At 43.7% G+C, this 24,144-nt stretch overlaps 1 protein-coding gene across 2 annotated transcripts in view; it reads left to right on the top strand.

Annotated features, from left to right (window-relative positions):
* The window catches only part of LOC109902599 (ephrin type-B receptor 1), a 205,239-nt gene that overhangs the window by 119,552 nt on the left and 61,543 nt on the right, over nt 1-24,144 (top strand). For both annotated transcript variants that reach the window (XM_031786034.1, XM_020499081.2), the window contains exons 4-5: nt 6,130-6,285; nt 22,201-22,536. In XM_031786034.1, coding sequence (XP_031641894.1) covers nt 6,130-6,285; nt 22,201-22,536 — 492 coding nt within the window. The remainder of the gene's footprint in view (nt 1-6,129; nt 6,286-22,200; nt 22,537-24,144) is intronic.

The following is a 24,144-nucleotide window of genomic DNA, read 5'->3' as shown; positions in this document are numbered from 1 at the left end:
AGCTTCCAGAAAATTGCAACGGTAATGGCACCACACCAAACTGGAAGTCTTCTGACTAGCTTGGAAAGACAGTACCGTGCAGTATCGAAGAGCCCCCACTGCTGCTCAGCATTCCCCAAGAGAGGATGGCTTTCACTTCAGCAGTGATAAATTCATGAACTTCTCTGAGGAAAAGATCATGATCATTAGAAAGCAAATTACAGACTCCTTTTAAATCTGCGTATTCCTCCAAAGCTCAGTTGTCCTGAGTGTGCACAACTCTGCCAGGACCTAGGATCGAGGGAGACACTCAAGTTTTTTAGTACTATGTCTCTTGACACATGGATGAAAATATTCATGGCCTCTAAACCTTCAAGCTGCATACTGGACCCTATTCCAACTAAACTACTGAAAGAGCTGCTTCCTGTGCCTGGCCCTCCTATGTTGAACATAATAAACGTCTCTCTATCCACCGGATGTGTACCAGACTCACTAAAAGTGGCAGTAATAAGGCCTCTCTTGAAAAAACCAAACATTGACCCAAAAAATATGAAAAACTATGGTCCTATATTGAATCTCCAATTCCTCTCAAAATTGTTATAAAAAGCTGTTGCGCAACAACTCACTGCCTTCCTGAAGACAAACAATGTATACGAAACGCTTCAGTCTGGTTTTAGATCCCATCATAGCATTTGTGAAGGTGGTAAATTACCTTTTAATGGCGTCAGACCGAGGTACTGCATCTGTCCTCGTGCTCCTAGACCTTAGTGCTGCTTTTGATACCATCGATCACCACATTCTTTTGGAGAGATTGGAAACCCAAATTGGTCTACACAGACAAGTTCTGACCTGGTTTAGATCTTATCTGTCGGAAAGATATCAGTTTGTCTCTGTGGATGGTTTGTCCTCTGACAAATCAACTGTACATTCCGGTGTTCCTCAAGGTTCCGTTTTAGGACCACTATTGTTTTCACTATATATTTTACCTCTTGGTGATGTCATCCGAAAACATAATGCTAACTTTCACTGCTATGCGGACGACACACAGCTGTACATTTCGATGAAACATGGTGAAGCCCCAAAATTGCCCTCCCTGGAAGCCTGTGTTTCAGACATAAGGAAGTGGATGGCTGCAAAATGTTGCAAACAGCTGGAGGCAGGGCTTTCTCATATAGAGCTCCATTTTTATGGAATGGTCTGCCTACCCATGTGAGAGACGCAGACTCGGTCTCAACCTTTAAGTCTTTACTGAAGACTCATCTCTTCAGTAGGTCCTATGATTGAGTGTAGTCTGGCCCAGGAGTGTGAAGGTGAACGGAAAGGCCCTGGAACATCGAACCAACCTTGCTGTTTCTGCCTGGCCGGTTCCCCTCTCTCCACTGGGATTCTCTGTCTAACCCTATTACAGGGGCTGAGTCACTGGCTTACTGGTGCTCTTCCATGCCGTCCCTAGGAGGGGTGCGTCACTTGAGTGGGTTGAGTCACTGACGTGATCTTCCTGTCCGGATTGGTGCCCCCCCTTGGGCTGTGCCATGGCGGCGATCTTTGTGGGCTATACTCGGCCTCGTCTCAGGATGGTAAGTTGGTGGTTGAAGATATCCCTCTAGTAGTGTGGGGGCTGTGCTTTGGAAAAGTGGGTGGGGTTACATTGTCGGATGGGGAAACAGCGTCTCCTGACCCCTCCTGTCTCAGCCTCCAGTATATATGCTGCAGTAGTTTGTGTCGGGGGGCTAGGGTCAGTCTGTTATATCTGAAGTATTTCTTCTGTCTAATCCGCTGTCCTGTGTGAATTTAAGTATGCTGTCTCTAATTCTCTTTCTCTTTCTTTCTCTCTTTCTCTCCTTTTATCTTTCTCTCTCTCTCTCTCTCTCTCTCTCTCTCTCTCTCTCTCTCTCTCTCTCTCTCTCTCTCTCTTTCTTTCTTTCTCTCTCTCGTTGAGGACCTGAGCCCTAGGACCATGCCTCAGGACTTCCTGGCCTGATGACTCCTTGCTGTCCCTAGTCCACCTGGCCGTGCTGCTGCTCCAGTTTCAACTGTTCTGCCTGCGGCTATGGAACCCTGACCTGTTCACCGGACATGCTACCTGTCCCAGACCTGCTGTTTTCAACACTCTAGAGACAGCAGGAGTGGTAGAAATACTCTGAATGATCGGCTATGAAAAGCCAACTGACATTTACTCCTGAGGTGCTGACTTGCTGCAACCTCGACACCCACTGTGATTATTATTTGACCCTGCTAGTTCATCTATGAACATTTGAACATCTTGTCCATGTTCTGTTATAATCTCCACCCGACACAGCCAGAAGAGGAGTGGCCACCCCTCATAGCCTGGTTCCTCTCTAGGTTTCTTCCTAAGTTCTGGCCTTTCTAGGGAGTTTTTCCTGGCCACCGTGCTTCAACACCTGCATTGCTTGCTGTTTAGGGTTTTAGGCTTGCACTTTGTGACATGCTGATGTAAGAAGGGCTTTATAAATAAATTTGATTTGATAATGACACTCACTTGGACTCCATCACCTCCTTGATTACCTGCCCTATATATGACACTCCCCTTGGTTTCTTTCCCAGGGGTCATTTTTTCTGTTGCTTTTCTACATTGTTTTACATTGTTGTTACATTTTTTTGCTGGTGAAACGTTTTAATAAAACAACAAAACCAAGAACACAACACTAACATAAGGCAGTACCCCAATACACAAGAACAATACCAACTGTTGAGTGACATATAAAAGGGATGAAATTATGAAGGTAATGGAGTCCAGGTGTGAATCATAATGATTCACAGGTGCACGTAATGATGAGCGCCAGGTATAATAATAATGATGATTCCCAGGACCGGTGGTTAGTACTCTGGCGACGTCGTACGCCGGAGGGGAGGAGCAGAAGCAGACGTGACAGTACCCCCCCTCTGATGTGCGGTTCCATGGATGATGTTGGGGTCCAGAATGTCCTCCGCCCGGGACCCAACACGCTACTCTGGGCCATAAACCCTCCCAGTCCGCCAGAGACTGGAACCGGCCCCCACGATGCCGGGAGTCCAGTAGGGATCTGACAGCGTACGCCGGATTCCCCTCAATGTCCGGGGGGGTGGAGGTGTGTCGTGGGGGACAGCATCAGCTAGGGGACAAGGAACCACCGGCCTGGGAAGGGAGACATGAAAAGAGGGTGACATACAGTAGTGATTGGGTAATTGTAACCTGTATGTCACCTCATTGACCCTCCGGAGAAGCTTGAACGGCCCCACAAACCGGGGGCTCAGTTTCTGGCCGGACAGGCGGAGTGGCAGGTTCCTGGAAGAGAGCCAGATGCGATCCCCAGGATGGAACACAGGGGTCTCACTGCAATGATGGTCTGCCTGCTCCTTCTACACGATGGACAGCGCACTGCAGTCTCACGTGCGCATTGTTCCACACCTCCTCCACGCGCCGGAACAACTCCTCTACCACAGGAGCCGCGGTCTGGCCCGGGGTCCACGGGGCCAGGGCTGGCTGGAAACCCAACACACACTGGGAGGGTGTCAACCCAGTGGAGGAGTGACGTAGAGAGTTCTGGAAGTACTCTCCCCAAGGAAGGAAACGTGCCCACTCACCCTGCCGGTCCTGACAGTGACTCCTCAGGAACCTTCCCAGCTCCTGATTCATCCTCTTCACCTGCACCTGCTTCCGACTCACCGCCCCATCATTACAGGTGCACCAATGATGCTATTGGACAAGTGCAGAACCAAGTGTTGTCTTCCAGGCCCTGCACATGTCATTGCAATAGTGATGATATTATAACTTTAGCGGCAACTACAGAGCATATGGACTCTGGGTTGTATCTGTTTTAAGTGACTGCCCTGGCCAGATGGGTTTAAAAACATAATATCAGTGAGTGGCCTGAATCCACTGCTGCAAGACAGTACGGTGTGTTTGTGGGTCCAAAGCTTTATTTCCAACAATTATTCTTTCAATGACAGCCTGCCTTTTTCATCATAATGCTTTAAGATTAGAAATAAATGCCTTGTATATGCTTGTCATACAGTCTATGCTTAAAGAAGTGTATAGGTTCCCAGGGATGGATTAACTATTGCAAAATAAGACTGAAAGAGAAGAAAGGAAATAAAATAGCGTCTTGTCATTATGTTGTTTTAGAAGTGTGCTGCTTATTCCTTCTTTCTGGCCCCACTCTGCTCTGCGGGTGGGCATTAGGCTGGACGTTAGCACTTGTTTGTGTGGGTAATGTGGAAGCCTTGTGTGCCCGCTACTTAGCGCTATTTACCATGCCCCCCGCTGTCATAGGCCTGCAGGCTCTGTGTGAGTGGCAGGGCGGGGCAGGGCTACGACAAACAGTTCTAGAGAGAGAGAGAGAAAAGAGCAGCAGCTGAGCACAGGCAACAGTATCAGAGGTGTATACAATCAGTGTGTTCAAAACAGTGCAGCAGGATCGGGTACTTATCTGAGAGAGAAAAAAAGTGGAATTTAATTTAGTGCTGTTCTCGGTTCCATAGTCAGGGTTTTAATTTGGAGGTTGAAATGACATGAGACGATAGATGGTAGGAGCTGCACAGTGAACAAGGGCTATCACACAGATCTGAGGGTACCTGCTTCCTGCCTGGGATAATAATTTCCAAGAACTGGATAGGCCATCTGATCTGGCTTCCCAAACTTCTTAATAAGTAAATCCATACCATATCTTCATATTGTTTGTAGCGATGCACTCGCTTCCAATCGTTTAATTACATTATCCCACTTCTGTGATCGCTGGGAAGGTCGTTTGAAAGCCTGTGCTGAGGTAATGGCTTGTACAGAAAATGATCCTTAAAACATTTGACTTAGTAAGAGAGCTGGTGTTCTGTGTTTTAATTGCTGTAGCAGTACATAAGATATGCTTAGGTAAGTTTGATAGTTTCCCCTTGGGATCGAATTTTCCTCATATTGAATCTGGTCCTTATTTCTGTCATACAACATGTCACAATTCCTGTTTTTGGAACAACTCACATTTTCTGGAGTAAATAAAAGATTGAAGAATGTATTCAAGTTCCATGTGTCCCCCATTCCCCAAGGATTCTCTCACTTTCTGCACCTTAGCAAAAAAACGTCTTTACTCTTATCTCCTGAGAGTGAGAGAGGCAATTTAGTGGAGGATAGACTGTTGAGTCATGGTGCAATGCTACTGGAGAGGGATTATGGAAATGTGAATGTTGTTCAGGCAACTGATTTCAGAGTGACAGCTCCACACTGGGACCATTCCTAAGTCATGAGATAAGAAGATCACTTTACACACAGCTGAATACTTAAACAAGTGATGATTTAATGCCACCATTATGCACCACTTCATATAACTGTAAACCAGGGGTTATTACTATCTCTGTGTAACAACTGTAGTTTGGAATCCCTTTCTTCTGCCTTGGATTCATCTTTGAACAAATCCAGCTGTAGCCGTGCTTCTCAGCCGGCTTGTGCAATCCGTTTAAATGTTGGCTGGAGGGTTCCCAGAATCAGATCAGGAATATGAAGAAAATCCGTTCCATTTGAGCCCCCGAGCAGACTTGTATCGAGTCAAGGTCGCCTGGATGAGGGAAAATAGAAATTCACTCATTTAGCCACCACATTCACATGCCAATTCACACTCGGAGCGGCGGATGAGCAGTTAGCATTCTCTGTAATGGCTGTTTATGTTATCCTGGATCAGTGTGATTATGCAATCTAGCCTCCATAGCGGTGATTCTTCAGACAGATTATTGTGAACAAACACATTATTTTCTTACTGTAATTAAGGGACCTATTACACGCCATTGTTATTGCTGTGTGCTCAGACTGAAATGAAGCGAGGCACCTATTAACTTATCATATCTGTTGTTCTTTTTGGAGTTATGTTTTATGACATTAGAATACATACTGTAGGTCCACTAAGGTATAGAGAGCCATAGTTAAAGTTGTTGAAGGGTGAGTCAACGCTTACTGATGGTTATAGTGAGGCAACTTATATTCTTTTAGTCAACCTTTGGATAACCTCGTCTCCAGGCTATTGCGCAGGAGGAAATGTCTTGTGTGCGAGACTGACTTTTGGGTGGAGTAATGGTAGCCTACATGTTGGGCCCAAGATACAGTACACTGTGGATGTTGAAGAGTCTAAATGCAATTTTCTCTGTCTTTCCTTCTTGTCTTCCCTGCAGCGTGTCCTCAGGGGACGTTCAAGTCCACCCAGGGGCCAGGGCTGTGTCTGCAGTGCCCCCCCAACAGCCGCTCCACTGTGGAGGCTGCCACCATCTGCGGCTGCCGTAACGGATACTACAGAGGAGACATGGACCTGCCCGAGGCCTCCTGCACCAGTAAGTCTCACATTCCTACTACTCATCAATGGGAAAATTTATGTTCATTTGGAAAGGGTGTGTTCAATATCAACTGTTTTAACTCCTGAGTACATTTTTTAACCTTTGTAGATACTATATATTTCAAGGTTGGCTATCATCCCTTGCTCTACCTGTGCTGCTTGAGTGCATTCTACTCAATGCATCGTCAATGAGCGCTGTATTGCACTTTTCAGCAAAAGTGCAATACAGTGGGCTTGGAAATAAAATGACATTACAAAAGAGTCAGATAATTATTAGGAAAACCTTTCGTCATCATTTTGATGTCACCAGATTGACTTTAGATGCAGTATACTGTTAGCTAGCTATCCAAGATTGAGGGGAGGCAACCAGATTTTAGCTACCTAACGTTAGCATTGCTAGCTATTTTTGCCAAACTTTTGCTAGCTAATGACAACATTGACATCTGCCTAAAGTAAATTTGACGACATGATAATGCCGGAGAAAAAAAATCCTACTAAGTATATGACTACTTTAGCAATGTCATCGTATTTCCAGGCTCTACATTGTAATTTAGACTCAACAGTAGTTAGCCTCCGGGCGGCTTGAGAAAGTTCCTAATAATGGCATGACTCAACCGAGTGACGGAGGTGCAACCTATTAATAGGACACGAGGAACCTGAGGGATGTGTGGTGGGCCACCCCCTCTACCAGCTGAGTTTTAATACTCACACTGTAACGCACTCCAGTCAATGAAGTGTGAGATAGAGAAAGTACTCTCGTATAAAGAACTGCAGGACAGGAAGACTTTATGATCCCATCGATGGATGACTCATCCAATGCATGCAACATTTATTAAGCAACTGAGTGAAAATTATGATTAATTTGGGTCATACCTATGAATTGCTCTTATATCGTTGGGTTTGACTGGCCATATTCACCATGGATATGACAGTAGCTGCTAAAGAGACCTATATGACAAGCTTATAAAACTAGGTGTCCGTCTTACTTTTTCATCACCTTACTGACACACTACCAATAGTCTCCTGTTGACTTTTCTCCAAATGAGAGACTGGGACAGGGATGTGTACGTATGTAGTGTAGCAGCTGTTCTATGTCTCTGTCTGTCTACTCCATTGCCCCAGATCATATCAATGTAGGTCGATACATGAATAAGATTTAACTAATGTCCCTGAAGTTGAGCCAGCCACTCCAACCATTGCCCTAAAACTCCCTGATTCATTTCCCCTCAAACCTACAGGGACAGAGAAAGTGGGACGCTGCACTATGTAGGTGACCTGGATAGACAAGTACTAGGGGAAAATAAGACATGGTCACCCCATTCATAAATAGTTTGATATAAAACTATCTTGTGAATGAAATGTTTTTGAGTCAGAAAACACTGCCTATTAAACCATTATTATTCTATATAGAACCTTTAGACCAACATATTGTAGATTCAGCCATGATTCAGCCACGGGCCAATTTTTTCTTGAATGGCTGGTCGGGGGGCCAGAACATAATTAAAAATCATTTCTAGGCTGAAATTGACCACAAGAAGCCCAAATAGATATAAGATTTGACTTAAACATAATAATTTCAAACCTTGCTTACATTTGTATGATCACTTGTGAACTTATTTCCAAAATTAAAATCACTTGGAGCTGATTTATTGGTGTTTTTACATTCTTTTATGTCCAACAATAAAAAAGTAATTCAAAACAAGATGTGTGTATATATAAATGGTTCTTCTAACTATTTAGTTGCCTTCAAACTCCATGCAATTGATGCTTCTTAGAGAAACATTTTGGAGACACATTGGAGCTGCTAAGCCCAGGGCTAAAGCATTAAGAGCTGTGTGGTGTGACTTGTCTTTTCTTTCTCTGGCCTCTTATCCTTGATGGTGATGAGGCGTTGTTGAGGGGCTTTTCACCCTCCTTTCATGTGACTTAGCGATGGCTCAGTGTTGAGGCCTGGCCTCCTGCTGAGCCTGGACCTTCAGTGCTGTTACAATCCTCATTACCCCCCCTACCCTCGGGCTTCTCCAGCCAGAGTAGTGGGGCCCCGCTGTGAAACCCTGGAGAAGTGCTTCAGAAAAGCCTTAATCCCTCACTTCTCTCTCTCCATCCCTCCATCCCCAGCTCCTGTGTTAACTTGATTAGCAGGATGAAGGTACTTCTCGGGTTGTAGAGTTGGGTCTTCGAAGCATCTTTAGGTCCCAATAGGAGAGAGAGAGAGCGAGAGATCTCCAAGCTTTCGTAGTTGATCACCAAACATCTCTGTAAAATACCCAACGACAAAGCCTTGCGTTCCTATTCTTTTATTTGTTTCGTGCTGTTGGCGATAGGTGCACTTGATTCAGCAGCCATAGCACTGGAAAGGCAAAGTATTCCCATTTTGAAGGTAGAACTCCACCTACCCAACAGGCCCAGATAGCAAATCAAGTGCACCTATAGGCCTACCGCTGGCCAATCAGATCGCTCAGATCTACTTATCGGCACAGTTTCCCAGAGCCTTAAGCCTCGAGCACACAGCAAAGTTGATACTGTGAGATTTAAAAACTTTTAAAACCATGACTGGAGAGATACTCAACAAATAGAGCAAAGAGTTGCTGTTTAAAATGAGTAAGCTCATGTTTAAGTTCAGCACTGTCAACACTTTTATAAGTCATAGAATGCGCGTTCTCCCTATTTCCACTTCCAGTCACACTACAACCAGCACTGCAGCTGCAATGAATGAGTATTACAAAGTGTTTCAATAAGCTTGGGTTGTTATTATTAGCGGCTTATGTCTTTTAACATTGAGGAATATTTCTGGTCATAGGTGTAACAACATTAATTAGTGCATGAGGTAGAAATAATGCAGTGCGACTTGAGTTTTGCCATCAGCTGGAAGACTGTCCCCTTTCTCACCGAAGGGAGAGCAAATGGGCGGAGAATCGGGTGAGAGGCAGCCTCCCTGCTGCTCTCCCTCCCTCCATCCCTCCCTCCTCTCAAATTGACCAGATGCAGGCCATCAGTCCAATCAAATCAAATAAAAAGCTAATTACTATACTCAGCTGTGCCTCACAAGTAATTCAACAAATAATCTATTACTAGTAATTATACACCTCAGATTTTGAAATATAATTTTAAAATGGTCTGAGAAGAACAGCCTTGGCTGGGCAATTCAAGCATAGCCAATATGCAGTGATAATGTATTGGACCTACAGCACAAACATCATTGTTATTATTCATGTTCCTTGCTCACATCAGTTATACACATTCGTATGTTCCCCACCCATCAGTGTGCACACTCTCCCTCTTGCTCCCAATCCCTCTTGTCCGCCCCGATACACGTTCTCTCTCTCTGTGTTTCCTCTCTAATCCACTAGCTATTAACTCCAGAGAGACAGGTTAGTTGAGATGGTGCTGCAGTGGATAGCAGCAGTCTTACGGGCTCCTGACTAATTCTGCTATTTTGTATTTTTTTTAAGCTGATCTTAACTTTTTTTGTACATAATGTCTCCGTCATCATGTCCTATGACCGAAAACAGTTTCTGCACATCAGAACAGTGATCAGGGGAAGTGAAAAGAGGCAGGCGAGGCGGAATCCTGGCGAGACTACATTGGCTATATAGTACCCGCAAAACACCAGTCTCAACGTCAACAGTGAAGAAGCGACTCCGGGATGCTGGCCCTTCTAGGCAGTGTTCCTCTGTCCAGTGTCTGTGTTCTTTTGCACATCTTAATATTTTATTTTTATTTGCCAGTCTGAGAGATGGCTTTTTCTTTGCAACTCTGCCTAGAAGGCCAGCATCCCGGAGTCGCCTCTTCACTGTTGACGTTGAGACTGGTGTTTTGCTGGCACTATTTAATGAAGCTGCCAGTTGAGGACTTGTGAGGTATCTGTTTTTCAAACTGTACTTGTCCTATTGCTCAGTTGTGCACCGGGGCCTCCCACTCCTCTTTCTATTCTGGTTAGCGCCAGTTTGCCCAGTTCTGTGAAGGAAGTAGTACACAGCATTGTATGAGATCTTCAGTTTCTTGGCAATTTATTGGAATAGCCTTAATTTCTCAGAACAAGAATAAACTGATGAGTTTCAGAAGAAAGTGCTTTGTTTCTAGCCATTTCTAGCCATCGAACCAACAAATGCTGATGCTCCATATACTCAACTAGTCTAAAGAAGGCCAGTTTTATTGCTTCTTTAATCAGGACAACAGTTTTCAGCGGTGCTAACATAATTGCAAAAGGGTTTTGTAATGATCAATTAGACTTTTAAAATTATAAACTTGGATTAGCTAACACAACGTGCAATTGGAACACAGGAGTGATGGTTGCTGATAATGGGCCACTGTACGCCTATAAAAATCTGCCGTTTCCAGCTACGATAGTCATTTACAACATCAACCACTGTATTCCTGATCAATTTGATGTAATTTTAATGGACAAAAAACGTGCTTTTCTTTCAAAAACAAGGACATTTCTAAGTGACCCCAAACTTTTGAACGGTAGTGTATATAGTGACTTTTTCTCATACATTTTCTCCTTTCTGTATCTGTTACAGTTTTACAAACAAAATATATTCTACTAAAGATTGTTAACGGTACCAATGCCTACTGATTCTTTATTGGAATAGTATAAGCTGTCTTCCAAGCTTTGTAGCTTACACATTACACAGAAGGTAGAACATCACCATTGCCCTCGGATCTGTTGGCGAACGTGCAGTCACTGGAGAACAAACTGGATGAGCTCTGTTTGAGACTATCCTATCAACGTGACCTGAAAAAAGTTAATATCCTATGTTTCTCAGAGTCGTGGCTGAACGAGGACATGAATATGCATCTCGCTGGTTTTTCTATGCATTGTCAAGACTAGAGGGGTGTTTTTTTTTGTTAACAACAGATGGTGCGACAACTTAGCAGAACTCGCCTGAGTTAGATTACTTCATGTTAAGCTGCAGAACATACTATTTATCAAGAGAGTTTTCACCTATTTCATTTTTCATAGCTGTCTTTTTACCACAGCAAACTGATGCTGGCACTAAGACCAAACTTAACGAGCTGTATAGTGCCAAAAGCAAACAAGAAAGTGCACATTCAGAGGCTGTGTTTCTCATGGCCTGTGATTTTACTGCAGGGGAACTGAAATCCATTTACCATAATGACACCTGTGCAACTAGAGGCCACCAAACTCTAGATCAGCTTTCCTAGTTTCTTCTTACAAGCAAAAACTCAAACAGGAAGAACCAGTGACGCGCTCAATACTTAAGTGGTCCGATGAAGCAGATGCTAAGCTACAGGACTGTTTTGCTAGCACATTCTGGAATATGTTCCAGGATTCATCCAATAACATTGAGGAGTTCATCACATCAGTCACCGGCTTCATTAACAAGTGCATTGACAACTTCGTCCTCACAGTGACTGGACCTATATACCCTAACCAGAATCCATGTATTACAGACAACATCTGCACTAAACTAAAGGCTAGAGCTGCCACTTTCAAGGAGCATAACACTAATCCTTATAAGAAATGCATCTACGACCACCAACGAGCCATCAAACAAGAAAAGTATCAATACAGGACTAAGACTGAATCCTATGCCGGCTCTGACACGCCACAAATGTGGCAGGGCTTGCAAACTATCACGGATTACAAAGGGAAACCCATCCGCGAGCTGCCCAGTGACGCAAGCCTACCAGACGAGTTGTGAGTAAAAACTTTTTTAAGCAGGTTAACATTCAAAGCCCGCATGGCCAGACATAATACCAGGACATGTACTCAGAGAATGCACTGACCAGCTGGCAAGTGTCTTCACTGACATTTTCTACCCACCCCCGACCCGGTCTGTAATACCTACAGTGGGGCAAAAAAGAATTTAGTCAGCTACCAATTGTGCAAGTTCTCCCACTTAAAAAGATGAGAGAAGCCTGTAATTTTCATCATAGGTACACTTAAACTATGACAGACAAAATTAGAAAAAAAATCCAGAAAATCACATTGTAGGATTTTTTATGATATTTTTTTTATTTATATTTATATTTATTTATTTATTTTTTGCAAATTATGGTGGAAAATAAGTATTTGGTCAATAACAAAAGTTTATCTCAATACTTTGTTATATACCCTTTATTGGCAATGACAGAGGTCAAACGTTTTCTGTAAGTCTTCACAAGGTGATTTCCTGTTGGAAGGTGAACATTCGCACCAGTCTGAGGTCCTGAGCGCTCGTTAGCAGGTTTTCATCAAGGATCTCTCTGTACTTTCCTCCGTTCATCTTTCCCTCGATCCTGACTAGTCTCCCGGTCCCTGCCACTGAAAAACATCCCAACAGAATGATCCTGACACCACCATGCTTCACTGTAGGGATGGTGACAGGTTTCCTCCTTACGCATTCCCTTACGCATGCTTGGCATTCAGGCCAAATAGTTCAATCTTGGTTTCATCAGACCAGAGAAGCTTGTTTCTCATGGTCTGAGAGTCCTTTAGGTGCCTTTTGGCAAAGTCCAAGCGGACTGTCATGTGCCTTTTACTGAGGAGTGGCTTCTGTCTGGCCACTCTAACATAAAGCCCTGATTGGTGGAGTGTTGCAGAGATGGTTGTCCTTCTGGAAGGTTCTCCCATCTCCACAGAGGAGCTCTGTCAGAGTGATCATCGGGTTCTTGGTCACCGCCCTTCTCCCCCGATTACTCAGTTTGGCCGGGTGGCCAGCTCTAGGAAGAGTTTTGCTGGTTCCAAACTTCTTCCATTTAAGAATAATGGAGGCCACTGTGGTATTGGGGACATTCAATGCTGCAGAAATGTTTTGGTACCCTTCCCCAGATCTGTGCCTCGATACCATCGTGTCTCGGAGCTCTACGGCCAATTCCTTCGACCTCATGGCTTGGTTTTTGCTCTGACATGCACTGTCAACTGTGGACCTTATATAGACAGGTGTGTGCCTTTCCAAATCATGTCCAATCAATTTAATTTACCGCAAGTGGACTAGAAACATCTCAAGGATGATCAATAGAAACAGGATGAACCTGAGCTCAATTTCGAGTCTCATAGCAAAGGGTCTGAATACTTATGTAAATAAGGTATTTCTGTTTTTTATTATTAATACATTTGCTAACATTTCTAAAAACCTGTTTTCGCTTTGTCATTATGGGCTATTGTTTGTAGATTGAGGGAAAACATGTTTTAATTCCATTTTAAAAAGGCTTAACATATCAAAATGTGGAAAAATTGAAGGGGTCTGAATACTTCCAAATACACTGTACATAACTATCTCAATTACCTTGTGCCCTTGCACATCGACTTGGTACTGGTACTCCCTGTATATAGCCATCTTATTTTTTACTTGTCATTGTTATTAGTTATTCACCGTGTATTTATTCCTCATGTCACTATTTCAAGGACCCGTAAGTAAGCATTTAGTTAGTTTACAGCTGTTGTTTGTGGGTGTAATTGAACAGTGCTCCTGACTGCAGGCCTCATATAGGCTTTTTCTCTCAAACACGCTTTGTTCCACCACAGCCGCCACGTGGGACCATGTCCCTGTAACCATTAGCAAGTCATAAACCATCCACACTCACACAAAATGTCTTCCTCTCAATTTTATGGAATGAGAAGGACTAAAAATGAAAAGAGGTGAGAGAGATGACGATATCAGAGTAAATTAGTTTCTCCGCTTACCTCCCTACAATGTCTAACAGTCTTCATACCATTTGATACATTTAGCCAATGTGAGTAGGTTTTAGGGTAGTTGTTTGGAATTTGATTCAGAAACCAACCGTCACCCTGTCTTTTTTTTTCTACTCCCACTCACCACTTTTACTGTTAAAAGTACTCAAAAGACACAGACAGAGACAGCAGCTGCATAGTGTATGATAACAGTGGTGAAGTATGCATTCATATATGTTTCTGCAGCTGTAATCAATGTAATGAATGCATGGTTGAACCGCAGGGCCCACCCGTGTCCTTAACCTCTCACAGTTTATGTAGAACAGGATGTATCAGCTTAAATAATTACCCCCCCCCCCACTGATTGAGTGCTTAATTGAGAACTGTTCACTTGAAAGCTCTGCACAGTTGTGGAAGGCAGATCTCTGAGGAAACAGTATGGAGCAGAGCTCCCTTGAAGCCAGCCTCGTAGGGGGTGTACATCTAAGCATCCTTGTTACCGTTTGCATGTTATTAACTCACATATTTATTCTACTTACTATTCACCAAATTATCTTACAGATGAAGGGGGATTTCGGAAACACAAACAAACACACACACACACACAAGAATGTACGCACACGCACGCTAACCCTAAACCGGCGAAATGTCCCCACTTGTCTGAATTCTTTGTTTTAATATCCTTGTGAGGACACACACACACTGTCTCTACTGTTTCCCCCTGCTCACAGACTGTGCAGTAGAGTAGTTTTTAGGCTGTGTAGGAGTATCAGTAGGCATCAGGCAAACCAAGGTGTGTAGAGTGGGCTGGTATTCTGCTGCTCCCTCTGTCAGATTAGCAGGGTGATGGATTGATACGCTCTCCGCTCTGTCAGCAGGAGAGCAACACTACACTTTAACCATGGAGCCTCACTGCTGAGCCCCCTGCTCCTTCAAAGACCTATCACTACTACACCTATTAAACATCAGGCCCCCCTCCATACCTCCCTGTTGGAACTCCCTGTACCCCTATGTATCCCCTCCTGGAAGCCTTCAACCGGCCCTATCCTGGGCCTTGCCATACTGGTGAAGAGGAGAACGTTGATGTTTCAATTATTCTAAATGAAGCAGCACCCTTACGGCAAGCCAGCAGTGTTGCACAGCGTGTGGACCTGGCAAAACATCAATGCTAATTACCTGGAGTCAGATAGAGACAGTAGCTATTACTCCACCTGGGAAAGGAGTGATGAGACCCATCCTACATTCACATATCAGCTCCGCCTTACGCAGAGGCAAGCATGTTAATGTCTGTAGCTGTGAGATTAACTCCTCATATTTAGTCTGTGGTCATTGTGCTCACACACACACACACACACACACACACATTATGCACACATACGTACACACACATACACATATACAGTGGGGAGAACAAGTATTTGATACACTGCGATTTTGCAGGTTTTCCTACTTACAAAGCATGTAGAGGTCTGTAATTTTGATCATAGGTATACTTTAACTGTGAGAGACGGAATCTAAAACAAAAATCCAGAAAATCACATTGTATGATTTTTAAGTAATTCATTTGCATTTTATTGCATGACATAAGTATTTGATCACCTACCAACCAATAAGATTTCCGGCTCTCACAGACCTGTTCGTTTTTCTTTAAGTGTTCTCCACTCATTACCTGTATTAACTGCACCTGTTTGAACTCATTACCTGTATAAAAGACACCTGTCCACACACTCAATCAAACAGACTCCAACCTCTCCACAATGGCCAAGACCAGAGAGCTGTGTAAGGACATCAGGGCTAACTTGTAGACCTGCACAAGGCTGGGATGGGCTACAGGACAATAGGCAAGCTGTTTGGTGAGAAGGCAACAACTGTTGGCGCAATTATTAGAAAATGGAAGAAGTTTAAGATGACGGTCAATCACCCTCGGTCTGGGGCTCCATGCAAGATCTCACCTTGTGGGGCATCAATGATGATGAGGAAGGTGAGGGATCAGCCCAGAACTACACAGCAGGACCTGGTCAATGACCTGAAGAGAGCTGGGACTACAGTCTCAAAGTGAACCATTAGTAACACACTACGCCATCATGGATTAAAATCCTGCAGCGCACGCAAGGTCCCCCTGCTCAAGCCAGCGCATGTCCAGGCCCGTCTGAAGTTTGCCAATGACCATCTGGATGATCCAGAGGAGGAATGGGAGAAGGTCATGTGGTCTGATGAGACAAAAATTGAGCTTTTTGGTCTAAACTCCACTCGCTGTGTTTGGAAGAAGAAGGATGAGTACAACCCCAAGAACACCATCCTAACCGTGAAGCATGGAGGTGGAAACATCATTCTTTGGGGATGCTTGTCTGCAAAGGGGACAGGACGACTGCCCCGTATTGAGGGGAGGATGGATGGGGCCATGTGTCGCGAGATCTTGGCCAACAACCTCCTTCCCTCAGTAAGATCATTGAAGATGGGTCGTGGCTGGGTCTTCCAGCATGACAACGACCCGAAACACACAGCCAGGCAACTAAGGAGTGGCTCCGTAAGAAGCATTTCAAGGTCCTGGAGTGGCCTAGCCAGTCTCCAGACCTGAACCCAATAGAAAATCTTTGGAGGGAGCTGAAAGTTTGTATTGCCCAGCGACAGCCCCGAAACCTGGGCCAAAATCCCTACTGCAGTGTGTGCAAACCTTGTCAAAAACAACAGGAAACGTTTGATCACTGTAATTGCAAACAATGTTTTCTCTACCAAATATTAGGTTCTGCTTTTCTGATGTATCAAATACTTATGTCATGCAATAAAATGCAAATTAATTACTTAAAAATCATACAATGTGATTTTCTGGATTTTTGTTTTAGATTCCGTCTCTCACAGTTAAAGTGTACCTATGATAAAAAATTACAGACCTCTACATGCTTTGTAAGTAGGGAAACCTGCAAAATCAGCAGTGTATCAAATATTTGTTCTCCCCACTGTATGTAAAAACAGGGACATGGTGTCACACCTGCTCCCGCTCTCTCTCCCTGGTGCTCTGGGTGCCAGGCTGCCCAGCACTGCGCACTCCTGCCACCGTCATTACACACATCTGCTTCCCTCGTCACGTGCATCAGCGAATTATTGGACTCAATCACCTGTTTTAGTCACTTTAACCATATCTACATGTACAAACTACCTCAATCAGCCTGACTAACCGGTGTCTGTATATAGCCTCGCTACTGTATATAGCCTGTCTTTTTACTGTTTTATTTCTTTACCTACCTATTGTTCACCAAATACCTTTTTTGCACTATTGGTTAGAGCCTGTAAGCAAGCATTTCCCTGTAAGGTCTACACCTGTTGTATTCGGCGCACGTGACAAATAAACTTTGATTTGATTTGATTATTACCTCCCCTATATTTGTCTGTTCCCCAGCGATCCACGGATGCGGTATTAATTGTCGTTCCTGTTCTATGTCGGTTCCAAATTAAATGTTGACTCCTCATACCTGCTTCTCATCTCCAGCGTCGGTTCTTACAGAATGTAGCAGCCTTCAAATGAAGCATCGGGCACTGCTGGCTTTTCAGTTGGTGGTGACGTCGGGTCCGGGTTGGCTCGAGCCCTAGTTGGCTCGAGGTTTCGTTTCCCTGGTTGGCTCGGCAGGCTCCCATCCCACGTCAGGCCTCAGCCGGATTGTCAGGTTTTTACGCCTCAGCTGGCTCACCAGGCTCCCACGTCCCAATGGGATCGTCAGACTGTCACACCTCAACCAGATCGCCAGGCTACCACGCCTCAGCCGGTTCGCCAGGCTCCCACGCCTCAGCCTGTTCGCCAGGCTCCTACACCCCAGCCGGCTGGTCCAGCACCCATGCTTCGGCCGGCCAGTCAGGCTCGTCCAGGTGGGATGCCAGGTGGCGCCCCTAGAGGGGCAAGTACTGTCACGCCGGTTCCCGCTCTCTCTCCCTGGCGCTCTTTGGGTGCCAGGCTGCACTCCTGCCACCATCATATCGCATACCTGCTTCCCTCGTCACGCGCATCAGCGAATTATTGGACTCACCTGGACTCAATCACCTGTTTTATTACCTCCCCTATATTTGTCAGTTCCCCAGCTCTGTTCCCCGCTGCTGAATTAATGTTCGTATGTCGTTATGTTACCCGGTGCTGACATTGTTCCTGTCCTGTTTACTGTTTGTGCTATATTAAAATGTTGACTCTTCGTTCCTGCTTCTCATCTGCAGTGTCGGTCCTTACACATGGTCATCTCTAACCCAGAATCATCACTCGGTTTCATGAAATATGCAGGTTGTGTACCGACACACACCCTCTTCCCTTTGCTTTCACACGCAGACATTGACAGCTACAAAATGTCGTCATGAAAACATAAAAATAAGCTGTTGCTCGGATTGGAATTCAAATGGCCTCTCATGGGTTTTTCCTTGAAAGGCATGGTTGAATGTTAAAGCCGCCTTGGCATCTTTAGAGCAGACAGTTTCAGACTGCTGTGCCCCTTGGGTATTGATATAGCACATGGCAGAAGCACTGAGTACTGTAGTCTAGAATAGATTGACATGCAAAAACCAATTTGTCTCTGAGACATACCCATTAAAACCTCCTTTGGCTGTTCTTTGTTAGGATGTCAAGTCACAGACTCCTGTTTAAATTCAAGGGCCTACACTAATGGTATACTACCGGAATTACTAGCTGCAAGTAACTGCCAGAATAATGGAAACACTTGAGTAAATGAGGGATACAAAGTATATTGAAAGCAGGTGTTTCCACATAGGTGTCTTTCCGGAATTAAGTAAGCAATTAACATCCCATCATGCTCAGGGTCATGTATAAAAATTGCCATTATTTTGGCTATCATTGCTATGCCCCCATAGGTTGACAATGCACCCAATCCGCAGGGCACGAGTGGTCACTGAATAGTTTGATGAGCATGAAAACTATGTTAACCATATGCCACCATATCTCAACCCAATTGGAAACCTATGGGAGATTCTGGATTGGTGCCTGAGATGGCATTTTCCACCACAATCAACAAAACACCAAATTATGGAATTTCTTGTGGAAGAATGCTGTCGCGTCCCTCCAATTGAGTTCCAGACACTTGTAGAATCTATGCCAAGGTGCATTGAAGCTGTTCTGGTTCGTGGCCCATTGCCCTATTAAGACACATTATCTTGTTGTTTCCTTTTATTTTGGCAGTTACCTGTAGATACTATAATAAAACTTAAACAAATGTCCCTGTGAAATAACTTTTAATTGAATCATGTAATTCGCTTTTTTTAACACTAAAGGGCAGTTTTGTCATGGGCCTCTCCACAGGGTGTCAGGAATGCCTGGTACAGATCACAGTCTGGCCTGTTATTTCCCTCTGGGCACATTCCAGAGTGGCAAAAGCGTAGAAGGAGAGAAAAAGAACTGGTCTGGCCAAGGAAGAAGTGATCCTGGATGTGGATGTGAGGCCTAGCTGTGTAAACTGAGGTGTGATTGTTAGCATGTGGAGTCGCGTGCCGACAGACTTCCAGATGGAGTCTTGGTGTGCTGTTGGGTTTATCCTTTAGCTCTTGGTCTTGCTGGGGTTGTCTTTCATGTGAGGGGCCTATCTAGTTACTGCAGAATAGTTTGGACAGTCAATGCACAAGATTATATATTTTTTTACTTATGAATGCAAACTTTTTAGGCTTTTGATGAACCTACGGAGACTTCTTGTATGGACTGAATTATGGTTTCTCCATATGTGAACTGTTATTGTAACTAAGTTACAGTATGTAAATATGTATTGAGGAGAAAAAAGTTAATTATACACTTTTAATTGCATGTTAGCTACAGAATGTTAGCTAACCCTTTGGCTCTTTCACTCTGAGGCCTCCTGCTAGTTTTGTGCAGAAGGCTGGTTATCCATCAAAGGCTAGCCAATGGCAAAACGATTACCCCCCTGTCGCGTGCCTGAGGGCAGGGGGACAAGGTGCAGTTTCAATTACTCTCAAGTTCATTAGAGTGTCTGCTAAATTACTAAAATGTAAATGTCATTAGCATGGATCTACAGACCAGTCTGTGGGTCTGGGTGTCGATAACTCAGCTTGGTGTATGGCGGCCCTGTGCCACTGAGCCAAATCAACCTTGACTCCTGCAGCTGATGGACAATGGGGTAGAGAGGCAGAGAACGGTAACTAACGCTGTGGACAAATTAGATCCTCTAACAAATGAGAGGGAAGGAGAGAGTGGCCATAATGGCAGGTAAAATGAGCTGTTAAGTGGTGATCACATCAGTCTTCTCAACCCCTCCATAGTTTTTTGTCAAAGCTGAGAAGCAGGTCAAAGACATTGGGCCCTATTAAGCACAGACAGGCTTTTGACAAAGGACCAGTGACCCTGTGTTGTGTGAACCGAGTCATCCCAGCTAAAAGAGTCTCAAATTAGAGAAGGCCACACATGGCCATCAACACCTACTTACAGTCTTATCAAGATACTTCCACATCTACATAATTACATGTTTGAACAAACAGTATGCTCATACATTGCAGTGTTCACAAGAGATCTCTACATATGGCTCTGGTTCACTGTGATTGTTGTGATTGTTGTACACAACAACTGTTGTTGTGGACAAGATCTCCTGAATCTTGCTCGTCTTCCCTCCCTTGGCTAGTCTACTGCTGGCTACTGTAGAGTTGCTGTGTAGAGCCCGGCCACTCTTTTCCCCAGCAGCTGACAATTAGGCTACTGGAGGAGTCCTCAGACTCACACTGCTGGTTTTGCCCCTCACAGCGAGAGAGAGAGAGTGTGAGGAGGTGGATCAGAAAGAGAGACTAATATAAAAGCCGTAATATTGACCAATCCGATCACAGCCGTGACTTAGGGAGAGGAAAAATAGAGGAGAGAAAGCTCAGGCTGCTAAAGGCATGGTCAGACCCCTGTGTGTACAGTACTTTTTTTATTTTATTTTTTTATTAGGCAAGTCAGTTAAGAACAAATTCTTATTTACAATTATGGCTTAGGAACAGTGGACTACCTGCCTTGTTCAGAGGCAGAACAACAGATTTTTACCTTGTCAGCTCGGGGATTCAATCTTGCAGCCCTTCAGTTACTAGTCCAACGCTCTAACCACTAGGCTACCTGCCGCCCCGTGGGAAACTGCTACCAGAAAGGCATATGATAAATTGGTCAACCAACCCAATCATCTGTCACCTCTTGATTCACTGGTCGAATGGTCAAATCACTTCTGAAGATTGGAGCACCACAGTGATTGTTTGTGAGTACAAGTTTTGAGAAGTATACAGCCACTATAGGGAAATATGTGCATAGAAACACGAATGGCAAAAAACTCAGATAAAATCTATTATCGTCACAAAATATTGACTCAAACACAGAGATAGAAACGGTGCACAACAAAACCAAAATTCCCTGGAAGGGATCCCAGTGCCAGATGAAAGGTAAATGTAGGGAAAACTATTTTAGTGGAGGAGAGATAGAGACCAGTATGTGTGAATGTGGGTGAGCAGGATGAGATTGTGTATGAGGTTGGTTGAAGGGGGTGATTGAGTGGTGTAATTTCTGCTCCCATGATGTGCTCTGTCATGTTAATGGTATTGTTGCAACACGTGCACATCAAAAACACATGGGCTAAATGGCAGCTGCATGATGTGTAATAACCATCAGTAGGCAATCATTTCAGCTAAATACAGAGCCATACATAGATACATACTACATACTGTATCTCTGACTAAATGTAATGCACATGATGTATTTGCCCACATTACAGATGACTAGTAAAACAGGGGGAGTTACATTATGTATGTGTGTGTGTGTACATCTTGTGATTGAAATGAGCAGGTGGGACTGAAATGAGCAGGTGGGACTGAAATGAGCAGGTGGAACTGAAATGAGTAGGTGGCATCAGTGCTATAAAGTGATTCCTCACAAAACTAGATATTCAAGACATTTAATCCATAGAATGGTCATTTTGAGGAAGGATTGTTGCCATGCATTTGACATTTGTACCTTAAAGCATAATTGAGAAATAATTAATTGAAGTTGGAATATTTGTGACATTTTGGCCTTACCCAGGCTTCCTTTAAGACTCCAAAGGGCCCTTAATTGTATTTTTTGTTGTTATTTTTTGTTATTTTTTCATGAGAAATCATCCTAAACATTTACATCTGAATGATCATTTTTGTTGATCACTATGGTTGATCCTAATATCTCTTTCACATCAGAGTGCAGTGTCTTGTTGCAGTGTCATATTACAGTTTTTGCAGGTTGTGGAAACAGTGCTACATATTGTTCAGTATATTAATGTCTGCATTGCATTCCCTGTCCTTTTAAAGGTGTCCCCTCTGGTCCCAGGAATGTCATCTCCATCGTCAACGAGACCTCGGTGATCCTGGAGTGGCACCCGCCTAGGGAGACTGGTGCCCGCGATGACGTCACCTACAACATCGTGTGCAGGAAGTGCCGTGCGGATCGGCCGTTGTGCTCCCACTGTGATGACAACGTGGAGTATGTGCCCAGGCAGCAGGGCCTGACTGAGACCAGGGTGTTCATCAGTAACCTGTGGGCCCACACCCCCTACGCCTTTGAGATACACGCTATCAATGGAGTCACCAACAAGAGCCCCTACCCTGCCCAGCACGTGTCCATCAACATCACTACCAACCAGGCTGGTCAGTGGCAATGTACAGCACCATGCTTTGTGTCTCACACCATGCTTTAAAATACATGTTAATGTACAGGCATTCACAACAAGTACATTTCAGTGGTACACGTTTCAAGGTAACTGCAACAAAAAGGTCTGAGGCAGTCTAATGGTCTACAGTCAAGCTTTAGCCCTATACTGTATACAATCGATTTTCTCTGTCCTTTAATAAGATGGATGCTATTGATAGCCGTCTTGTATTCTTGACTGAAAGCCTTCCTCACTCATCAACAGAATGAGTCAACAGACTCAACACAGTCCTGTACATTGCTATTGATCGGCAGCAATTAAATCCCAAGGTTACATTCTTGTGATTTTTTTTCATGTTCCTATTTGTCAATAAGTGAAACTGTTTCACCTGTTGCTGTTAGGTGAGTTTCTATTGAACAGCCTCCCCTGGCAACCATTATAGAGTTTTGTTCTGGAAATCAATGCCTTAAGGCTTATATTTATCGTCTAAATGATGAATGCTATTGCACAACAACACATCAGCGCTACTGGCATTTCTTGTTTTTTAAACCGGAGACATTCTAGAACATTCTAGAACCAAAGGCAAGGCTTTTGATCTTTTGTCAAGACATCACTTCGGCTGTTTTGGATTTTTCATAACGTTTTCAATATTCAAGCATCATAGATTGGTTTATTACTTGTATGTCTCTCACAATACAGACAACACCATTCAGGAGGTAGAATTCAATGTAAGTCATACAATGTATCTTTCTATCGCTTTCTTTTGGTATTGAAAAATCATATGGACTTGATAATTGATAATAAGTCCTTCCACTTTTAAATATGGTGTGAATCAGCCATTTCAGAATCTATCAAACTTCTGTAGGTTGGTGTAATGAGGTGTAATACATTGTCGTGTCTTTGGCTATGCCGGATTAAGTGATATGACATGCTATTCTATAAAATCATTTATCCGTAATTACTATTACCTGATTGAGCTAATCATGTAAATGTAATTAACTAGAGAGTCGGGCACCACAAAATAATATTTATAGAGCTGTTATCTTCTGAATAAACTCTTAAAGACCTAGTAATATTTTACATCCATAGCAGTCAATATCAATCGTCACCTCAATTCAGTCTCACCTGAAAGTTGTAAATTATTTTATCTGCACAAACCCTGGGGAACAAGTTGAATTAGCAATACAAAATTGGGTTTAATTATTTATGTACTAAATACCTAACTAATCACACAGAATTACACATACACACAATTAATCATAACTTGATAACAAATTACGTCATAAAAGAAAACGTCCCTAGCGGGCGGAACAGATATGACAGCTTGTTACACAAAGGAAAAGGGGCTGGGTTGAGTGAAAGAGCGGGAGACTGAGGAACAAAGGGAAAAAGCTGTGCTATCGTAAATACTGTGTCTTATGCATTCTAAATTACCGCCCATTTGGAAAAGGAAAATGTAATAAATATTTACTCTGAGCTGCGCTTCAGTAGGTTGGTGGTAGATGGAAGACCGTGTTGCCAAACCGAGTCCTCTGTCCTTTGAAGAATGTCTCTGGTGGTCAATTGGATAAGTTGTAGTAACATTGTTGTGTGATAGACGGGATAC

This window comes from Oncorhynchus kisutch, linkage group LG13, assembly GCF_002021735.2.
Source record: "Oncorhynchus kisutch isolate 150728-3 linkage group LG13, Okis_V2, whole genome shotgun sequence".
Classification (NCBI taxonomy): Eukaryota; Metazoa; Chordata; class Actinopteri; order Salmoniformes; family Salmonidae; genus Oncorhynchus; species Oncorhynchus kisutch.
Note: the sequence above shows the minus strand (reverse complement) of the source record. Positions and strands in the feature narration are given on the sequence as shown.